The 10959-nt window shown below is 40.9% G+C and overlaps 1 protein-coding gene across 1 annotated transcript; it reads left to right on the top strand.

The window, feature by feature from the left end:
• The first annotated feature begins 8501 nt into the window (after nucleotides 1-8501).
• LOC139730512 (uncharacterized) lies at nucleotides 8502-10696 on the top strand. Its single transcript, XM_071641358.1, has one exon. The coding sequence runs from the start codon at nucleotides 8846-8848 to the stop codon at nucleotides 10694-10696; it is 1851 nt and encodes a 616-aa protein (XP_071497459.1). The 5' UTR covers nucleotides 8502-8845.
• The last annotated feature ends 263 nt before the right edge of the window (nucleotides 10697-10959 follow it).

Here is a 10959-nt window from a genome sequence, read left to right as displayed (position 1 = left end):
GGAAATGAAAATAAATCAACTTCAACTTGAACTTGAAGAAGTATCACTGTTCATCTTATTCACTTATGGTGTCGCTTTTTGAGATTGACGTTAATATAGAGATCAGGAGGCCGAAAGTTTAAGGTTGAAGTTTCGAATCCTGTCCGAGTATGTATGTATACCCATGATTTTTATCGTGGCTATAAACTAATAAACACGTATTGATTCGGTGCTTATTTACTTCAATTTAAGACAATCATCAATCAGCTTGAGCCCAGATTGCGACGTTGAGGGCGCTACGTTCACACAACCGTTATTTTGATGTTCTATTGAGGGCTCCGCAGCCTCTCGATTCAATGCAGGGAACCAAGGACCCCGTCGGGAGCCTGTCACTCGGCGACGCGGCGTCGCCAGCCGAACAGTTCCGTTTTTATGTGGTCGAAAAATAGAATCGACCAATCAATATCCCAGACGCTTTACCATTCTTGCTTCCCGTACGATAGCCTACAGTTTGTCTGCCACATCCTTGACAAATTAGTCATCCCCGTAACCCCTTGAACTTCAGTTGTGTCTACTAGTCACATCCGAACTGGTATTGGACCAAAGTTGTGTAGTGCGCATTCGAGTAAGAAGGAAGGCTGCAACGATTTATCATCCTGAAGTCTTTAATCAAGACCAGACGGCATCATCCTAGTAACACAGGTAGAGTACAACCACTAAACTTATGAAAGATAATTCACTGAAAAAAAGTCCCGTCTTTCATATGAAACACCGAGCTGGTGTTAAATTTCCGATGCTCATTTATGTTGTTAGATTAACACCTCCGCGTGTCATTTCAAAACATAAAACTGTTTTTAATAGTTTCTTAGTTACTGTACTTCTTGTTGATTTTGAACTTCAACAAGAGGATCAAGATTCCAGATAGGGTACTTGATTAAAAACAAAAAGGCGTGAACGCATTTACACCATAGTAACACCAGTTGGTGTGGTCTCCTATTAAAGCTGGACGGGTGTTTTACCATTGACATTAACACCAACAATATCAAATCAACACCATGCGGTGTCATTGTTGAATTAACACCAGCGCAGTGCCAGGTGAACACTTTTCAACACTATCACAACATACTTCTACACCTGTGGATGTGATCCTCTATTAACACTTAATCGGTGTTAGATTTAACACCCATGGTGTTAAATTTAACACCGATGTTTTAGCAGTGTTCCGATGGGCAATGCCTCTAGAACAACTTGTGTGGCGCCACAATCTCCTGCGATACTCTCCGCAGTCCAGGGACTATCCTCTCGATGGCGACCTCCGCTAGTCCGCTTTCGCCTTTATTTCAAGCACCATCAAAACTGGATGCCATTTTCGACTAAAGAAAAAAAAAAGAATGCTGCTACGGGGTCAAAAAAGCACAAATACCAGTTCTCGACCTTATGACAAAACTCAATATCTCCACTGATTGAAAACAGGAAAAAACAATTCGCGCCTTATTTTCTCAACTTCGAGATTTGACTAATACCGAAAAAGGACATAGGCGCGGGAAACATTCTAGAATTACAAGCCACGAGTAATGTGTTGATACATGTTGGTAGGTGCGGCAAGCTTTATCAAACATCACAATGCAAATTCTCATATAGCTTCCTGAAACATAATCTTTCCAGTTGTTTACTTGCTTAGCAACACACCTACCTATATTTCCGCGTAAACTCTGCGCGCATATACCCGCCCGGGTTAGCCGCTTCCACTGAACTACTGAAAGTTAATTTTTACACTGCATTTAAGTTTTCCTATAGTGAATATCTTAGAACGACACTCTAGAGCTGTAGCAACTTTAATGAGAAGGGAGGGCGTTCTTAATCAATCTGACCTAAAACCGAGCGTTTGTTTAATGTTAACAGTCTCGCCCTTTTTCACATACCAGTGATGTCAGCAGCACCAAGACATGACCGCACCTGCTGATGATATACCATAGTCTTCTACGCATCACATTGATCGACACACAAACACTGACAAGTCTTTATAGAGCCCTTGCTCCGAAACGATATTATTTATTTATTTATTCATGTTTTCTTTAAGAGCAGGGTTGTCACGTTCCGAGCCTCAATGGCCTGCTTTGCAAGGGAGCCCTGCATGAAATACAACGGTTACAAAATCAAATACAAATTACAAATAATATCGAGTAACATATATACAAATAGAAAATACAACGAAAACATATGGAAACATAATACGACGTAATGCAAGTGGTGGTCATACGAAATAATAACTAAATCAAAAGATAGACTGGTGAAGCCGGAGGCGTTTCTTGAAAATTTGTTATGAAGGGGATGACTGAAAAATGTCCTAACTCATCCTTCTTATTTCGCAAACTTCATATGTTCAAATGTGCTACCTTCATTCGTTTCCCTTCGGGAAATTTATCATCAAAATTTTGTTCAGAATTAACAAACCTTCGGAATAACAAACCTCATCACATTTTCGGATTAACGAACCTTCGGAAAAACGAATCTTCGGAATAACGAACATTCGGAATAACGAACCTTCGGACTTAAAAACCTTCGGGATAACGAGCTGTAACCCGCATTTTGTATGTACAATGTACCCATTCATTACACAGTACGCATAACAAAGCCTTTTGATCACTTTTAATTGATTGTTTACAGAGAACCATACACACAAAATGAGGACAACACAATACTGAAGATATCACAAAGCTGAATGAAAAATTGTCATACACTACAAAATGTTTGTACACTTGTTCGGGCAAAGTTTAACTGACGTTCAAGTCGGATAAATTGACAACATGTGATTGGCAAGATCGCTCTCTCGAGTTACCTTGGTGCGTCCTCCTTCCATGCCTTCGGAGTGTTTGACGATGATCGCACCGTCTTGTGTGCATATTTGGTGGCTTCTGTCTTCTGTTCCTGATGGTCTTCTTTATCCTCCAAAAGAGATTCGACCGCGTTTTCGTAAAGTTTTCATTGATGAACTGAACAACCAATATATTGATTATATATATATATATATATATATATATATATATATATATATATATATGCATACATACATATATAAGGGAAAACCAATTTAAGAATAGTGTATTGCGAGGTAATGGTATTCTCACTTAAGGTTATTGCACGATATACAGCTAAGACAAATATAACTACATTATATTCAAGTTGAGTTCAAGTTGAAAAACACTTGAGAAGATAAATCTGTAAGGCATTTCGTATGGTCCATACACCATGGTAATTGATTCTTTGTTATGTTTTGTTGAAGAAAAAGGAAATTAATTAAATTGAATTGAATGAATACAGCTATGACAAATATTATAACTACATTATATTCAAGTTGAGTTCCAGTTGAAAAAGCAACTGAGAAGATGAATCTGGAGGGAATTTCGTATGGTCCATACGCCATGATAATTGTCCCCGCCGAACGAGTTTGAGCAGGGGACTATGAAACGGGCTCCGTACGTGTGTGTGTCTGTGTGTCCGTCCGTCCGTCCGTCCGTCCGTCTGTGCGTCCGTGTGTGATCAAAATGTTCAATTTGCTACTTCTCTGTCATTTATGAGCCAATTTTGATTCTGTTTGCTTTATATGATAGCACTATATGGAAGCTTTGAAACTTCTACACAGAATTTCAGTTGTGACCTTTGACCTTGACCTTTGACCTATATTGTACGTTTTGCTTCAAAATGCTACTCCTTCGCCATTTCTAACCCGATTTTGATTCCGTTTGCTTTATGTGATGGCACTAGGTGAGGGCTTCAAAAATTCTACACAGAATTTTGACCCTTGACTTCTTTGACCTTTGACCTTGATTTTTGACCTATATTGTACATTTTGCAACAAAATGCTACTCCTTCGCCATTTGTAACCCGATTTCAATTCCGTTTGCTTTATGTGATGGCACTAGGTGAGGGCTTCAAAACTTCTACACAGAATTTTGACCTTTAACTTCTTTGACCTTTGACCTTGATCTTTTTACCTATATTGTACATATATTACGCACCGCGTAATTTCTACTTTTCCTTGTTTATTCTTTGTTATACAGGGCTGTATATGTTTTGTTGAAAAAATGGAAATAAGATTAATTGAATTGAATGAATACAGCTACCGTTTTAGTTTGCAAACAAAACAGAGCAAAACAAGAACAGAGACGGAAGTGTGAGGCGGGGTTCAGCGTGCATTTGCAGACGATCATTCAGTGGAACGAGATCTCATGTGTTAAAGAGATGTCTTAATTCTCTATAAATGAGGAAGAAGAAGAAGATGTGCGGTCATCCCGGCCTACCGTTCATGAGCGAGCGTCCTAAGGTCAGTTGCCAGGTGACCTCAGTAACCATGAATTCTTCGTATCGTCATGCGCAGAAACCTACTGCGCACGCTGTATAGGAACAGCTAACTCAAAGCATATGCGCGCTTTTGTTCAGTATGTCCAGAGGACAAGAAGATTCACTCTAACACATAGTTTTATGAGATAAGTATATGTTTTGAATTGATTATTCTGTACATTGCACACAACCAAGATGTTTGCTTTATATCTTAGCGTTGTTTTGCTTTTCTAATTTCATGTAAATTTGTGATAAAATTCGCGCTAAATACTCCCGAGTAATAACGAGTATCGACTGAGCCCCTCTCGTGTATTGGAGTGGCCTGGGTAGGTGGACTGCCAATCACGGCCCCTCCTTGCTGAGAAGTCTGCTCAAGGTACCGAGCCGGGCTGGCCAGAAAATACGATCGTCGATTGGGCAGCTCGAACCGAGGCCAGTGAGGGAGATTCATTAAAAAATCCATTATATATCATTTTTTAATTATTGTTAATAACATGATAAAATAATATACGGTAAAATTTTAACATTTAAAGTAATTTTTATGAATATAGATTTGGCGTAAATATTCCTAGAGGAATGACAGAACGCCAAATAAATTCAGATAATAACAACACACACTAACAACAACAACAACAACAACAACAACAACAACGAGCCTTGTCACACATGCACTGTGGGATTCCTCAGTGCCATCGTCGCTTCCGATTGTCTCGCGCGCGTCGCTGTTTCCATACGATTTAATGGAGTTTTGTCTGCTTTTCCGTTATAACTCTTTTTTTTTTGGCTCGGCTATAATACAGCTTTAAGAATAGTTGAAAGATTCTAAATTTTACTGATTTGCGGTCACTAGAGTCATGGTTCACTACTGCAAGGCTTCAATGTGCTGGTCACGTAATGGAAAACGAAGAAATCTTCATTAAAAAAATACCCGTGGATAAAGACAGAACGTGGCATGAGCGCATATGCAGCCAAAACCGGGGCAAGTTTGTTCCCTGAGCTATCCCATAATGCATCTAAAACGCTACTCTGCGCCCGGCACCTAGTATAGGTATTGGCGTTACCGAGAATTACACATCAAGAGGCTGACGTCAGGGCTAATACAGTGTAGTCATTACTTTTTTTCTTCCAGCAATGTCCAGCATGCAGAATAACCCTGTCCTCTACTCGTCACAATAACATTCATTGCAAAGAATTGAAAAAAGGGCTATGCGAATTGTATTGTTAATCCAAGGTATAGATGACCACTAGTATTTTTGTCCATGTCTCTTTTTTCCTGCAATTATGATTGTCCCTGTGAAATCACGTGCTTGTGTTGAGCGATGTGTGTCTTTTTGTTTCAGTAAATTGTATTGTGTATATATGATTATATACATGTATATCCGCATCTACAGAAACATACATCTGCAGGTCTAAGCAAAAATCTTAGGCCTGAACAACGTTGTTACTATTGCATAGGCCTATGCAGCGAGGTGGAGTGAAACTATGTAATCGTATAACAGCAGACCTATACAATATACATATATGGCGTTTAGTTGAGTTACTGCCGTAATGACCCGCAGAGGGAATCCATGCTATAATATACAGGTGCGGACAGACTGAAAATATAGTGCATCATGTCGCGTTTACAGCTACAAGGGTTCAACAGTGTGACACTCTGTTTGAGTTGGGTTATGAGCCAACAATTGCAACAACAACAGGTTGTGCCTTATGATGCATGGAAATTACACTGATTTGTGAACAACAGAAAACTGCTAAGATCATTAGCCTGCTCCTGACAATATCCTACATTGTGTACTTTGGACCAGGAATCAACACTGATGAAACGCGATTTAGGCACAGCCAAACGCTGCAGACACTTTAAATGAGCACCGTACTCTATCATGACGTAGGCCCTAGGTCACATTAATGATATCATTACAGTTACACAATTAACTCAATCGCCTTTTTACCAACGAGAGTGGTAGAGAAATGCTCAGTTAGACGCGCTCATCATGTGACCAATGGGTTTGTAATTCTAAAGGAAATGCTCTTATCATTTCTCGTGATTTATAGTTATATCAAATAAATGCTGTGTTGTGCGATTTAGAACCACTGGAGTTAATCGTGACTAACTCCGATGTCGTTCAGAAACGCACGTGCGTTTATGTTGACCTTTGAGTGCTTTTAATTCTTGCACAAACCATTTGCAGCATTCAGATACAGCGCCACTCCACTCGGTTGAGCTTTATGAGTGAAGCAAATCCAATTGAAGGACTGAACGGGAAAATCGGACATAAAGCATGAAAATTTAAGATTTCGAGTTTTATACTCGAAAAACAAATAAAGCAATGAGGCCATGCTATCGCCCCACATGTTTACCACTGACCTCCTTGAAATCTGTCCAAACAATTCTTGCGTTTGAATGAAATGAAAGAAAAAAGAATCATTAATTACATTTAGACCTATATTGTAATCTAAACCATTGTAATCTAGCTTGAATTATGACTCTTACGAAGAGAGAGTGTTCCTGCTATCTTACTATTTTGTGATCTTCCTGGCCTGAATATTATTATGACACTTGTGATGCAACGACGTCATGGATTATTCGTTTGTTTATTATGGAATTGCAATCGAGATCAAGATTTGGAGTCTGTAATCTTATCTTGGGTGTTATCTTCTACCTGTTTTGTTCCCTTAATTTACCTCATTTTCCTGAGGTCATATCAAATTTGGAATATCCATTCACAATCCTGAATTCACTGTAACTCACTTATGAAATCTTGGATATTGAAGTATGAAAATTGAGTGGCAAGAAGAAAAAAAAAGAAAAGAAAACTTACCCAACATATTCTCTCTATTTTTTTTTGTCTATCAGCTTGTTTCTAAACACACACACACACACACACACACACACACACACACACACACACACACACACACACACATAAAAAAAAAGACACACACGCACAACATGACGTCTTTAATACGACGAGAAGAAGCGCACATCACCCCAATAAGTCATGCTGCGAGTACCCCGAGTTATGGACGGGATTTCATCATAATCATCACGGTTTGCATTCAGAGAAAACGCGACTACAACAGTCCCTTCAATATCTGAAAGTTGGTTGAGGAAATGGTGTAGTGTGTGGGACAAGCTGTCGCTTCCGGCCTGTCATCAAAATGACACAAAAAAAGCAGACAGGTTACACAGCGTGTTGAGAAAAAGAAAAGAAAAGAAAAGAAAATCTGTTGTAATACGTAACTTCAGCAGTTCCATAGCAGAAAAGGCAAAGAGGGAAAATCTTATCTGACGAAGCCATTTCTGTTTCTGTTACTACAATTCGTTTTGCGAATTCATGGAGAGATAATCAACTGGACCAAATGGAAGACCAACTCGTGCAGCTGATGAATATGGAACATCCAGCCATCTTCTCAGATGAAAAAATAAAACAAACAAAGGAAACAAACAAACAAGACTATAGAGATCTGTCAAGTCACGAGATATCCCCAAACTCTAAAAAAAACACAAAAAACTCAACTTTTCTTGAACTTTTTTGAGGGGGTGGTTTGTTTGTTTGTTTGTTTTTGGTTGGGGAGATTGTTCTTGAAATCTATTGGTAATACCTTGTGACAAGCATCGAAACATTTACTCTTTGGATTTCATAATACTATGTATAGTATGTATTTATATGTATATAATCAATATATATATATATATATATATATATATATATATATATAAACATACACTTCAAAATTGCACATACTTCTGTCCACCTTCAGATAAATTTCGCCACTGATACAATGATTACATGGATAATTTTGAGTTATGCATAAAGGCAAATTCACCCGACTTGAGATACCTGGAACATTTTCTCTTCCATTGTTCACAAATAGTGAGCAACGAAGCGATAAATTGACGCTGTTTATGAGCCACTGTGTAAACCCTGCACACTTCCTAGACTAGTAGTTTCAGATCAAGCCTGGTATGCCTTTTAACATCTTTCAGATCCAGTTCAATTAACACTAGGTATGGGGAGCACGAAAAAAGCAACGCCATGAAAACAAGACTACGAGTGTTTCCAGGCAGGAAGCTAGCAAGAAGGTGTTACCGGTTAGGATTTTCGATAACTTGGCATAGCTATAGTAATTCTCTCGATACTTTACACCCAGTTATTACTGCAGATTGATGCTCAGACGAGAACATCGTTAGTTTTGTGAGTGTAGCCTACGGATTTCATTCTATTGTGTTACGCGTTAAATCCTTACTTTCTATTTCACTTTGAGGACACTGGAAAGCAAGCAGTGAAATATTGTTTGGAATTATCTCATTGTCTCCGCGCCTGCTATGACATTGTCTTTTAATAATCATCCTACAAACGACTTGCTAATTTTCTAACTTATTAATTGACTCAGCCTGGATGATACAGTGAATATTGTGGATTTGCAATCTGATTTTGTTAGGGAATAGGAATAGGAGTTACTTGTGGCGAGAGATAAACACTGTGTTTTACCGACAGTTCTGCCAGGAATCGCACTCAAGATCATGAACATGTTTTGTGACAGCTTTCAGTTGTGGAACTTGGCAGCTTTCATTCTCATCTGGTCGACTCATGTAGTACCGGGACAAACGGAACCCTCCATTGAAAGGAGTCCCGAAGATCATGTGGTCCGACCGGGTGAGACTGTCACTCTAACATGCATAGTGCGTGACAAAACCAGTGACTACCTCGTGGCGTGGATCCAGGACGGGCGGAGGATCACCCGAAGCAACAACGAGAGCCTAGACACGCAGCATGCGGACGCCTCGAGATACAGTCTTCCAGGGAACTGGGCAGAAGGCGACTACTCCTTGAGGATCGATGATATCTTGACTAGAGACGAAGGCATGTTCAAATGCGTCATCTACTCTCAGCCGCAGTCCATCGAAGTGGCCACATCAAATACAGCGATGCTTACAATCGAATATGCACCCGACACGAGTTTGTTGACGTGCAGTCCAAATGACGTCTCGGAGCTCAGGGTCGGGGTTCCACAGAGCTTCAGCTGCAGCTCCGAGAATGGCAATCCGCCAGTGTCGCTTTCTTGGTCTATGGATTCAGAAGCCATCAACTCGACTGTGCAGGTCAACACGGGGCACACCGTGGCGTTCTTTCAGAAAGTCATTGGCATCGAAGACAATGGCAAGGTTTTTCGCTGCTACCTCTCTCACGAGCTTGTCCACCCAGACGTATTTTGTGACGTAGGTCCACTGGACGTGATATACAAGCCAAGAGACGTTGCCATCACGACTGATCCTGCGTCTGCACTCCAGCCATCGAGTGGAGCTCTGCAAGCGGTTGTCGACGTCAATGACCGCATTGTCTTCAAGTGCACGGGAGATGCCAACCCTGCAGTGGATTTTACTTGGACCGTCCAGGAAGCTCCTGGATGTGATCAAGGAAAGCATCATATTCCTTCCGATGGAGTCTTGCATTTGACCAAGGCAACAATGGCGTACCACGGCGCTACGATAACTTGCACTGCCAACAACAGTGTAGGAACAACGTCAACGTCTGTGACATTGGTCGTTATCGGAGATGATCCAGATGCCCTCTGTCATTCAACAACCCCCAAACCTATCACTACTCGAAAGGTAATACCAGTGAAACCGACAATTGCGGAGACGAAGGGGGAAAACCCGATCACCACTATGCACATCATTATAATCATCATCGCCGTCGCCTTCCTTATCATCATTGCTATACTGGGTTACATTGCCGTCAGTCGAAAGCGACAGGAACCAATCCAGCTCGTCCACGTAGCCGGTGGCGCCGACGACACCAGATCGATATCCGAGGCCAGCATCATCTTCCATTCCCGACACAACACCCCGGACCCAGAGAGGGGTAACTCCCTTGGGAGAATGCAGAGCCATTTCAGCACTATGTCCTACGACACACAGAGCATCGACTCAGCTACAGCTCTCATGCACCTGCGCTCCATGGAGTCGCCCGAGTACAAGGCCAACCCGAAACTCACCGGCTCGCCAACCCGCAAACTCAAAGGCGGTAAGGAATTCCAAGTACACGAGATGGATAACTCACCGTTCCACCGCATCGATGCTTCGGAGAACGTCTACGACGGATCTCCGCGACGCATGCCGCCGACGCCGACACCGAAATCGACATTGACAAGGCAGCCGAGTGAGCATAAGTACGAGGAGTGCCCGATGATGAAGAAATACACCACCCATGCCAGCCAGACCGACCTTACAATGACAGGGGATATGATTGCCGAGCGCGAGGAGATCTCTGATATCAGTGATGACGACAGCGACATTGACTACAACCCACCGAAAGAAAATTTTAGTTTGAATAATTGCAATATAAGACTTCCAAGGCACACCGAAGTGTGACATTTTGAAGTTTAACTCTGCTGGTATCACCTTAGATTATTCCTCTCAAGTTTTAAATCACAAAATGTGCCTTGTTAGAGAAGGAATAATAAGCTTAAGGCTCGATGTACCGGACATTCCATATTGTTATGAAGCATTTCAGAAGACTGCTAGAGTTATGTGCTACGTAAACTTGTCACTTATACATCACGTTCGGTCAGAATGATTATGATTTAGTCGAAAACCTGATCTACATCGAGAATAACTAAAGAAACCGTCATTGT

The sequence above is a fragment of the Diadema antillarum genome, unplaced genomic scaffold (genome assembly GCF_040938485.1).
Source record: "Diadema antillarum isolate AM-2024a unplaced genomic scaffold, OU_Dant_1.0 scf00000022, whole genome shotgun sequence".
Taxonomy (NCBI): Eukaryota; Metazoa; Echinodermata; class Echinoidea; order Diadematoida; family Diadematidae; genus Diadema; species Diadema antillarum.
This window is presented reverse-complemented; position numbering and strand designations above follow the sequence as displayed.

Bases quoted from the DNA above. Each gene is read 5' to 3' on its own strand.
- LOC139730512 (XM_071641358.1), top strand. From the start codon at position 8,846: ATGAACATGTTTTGTGACAGCTTTCAGTTGTGGAACTTGGCAGCTTTC.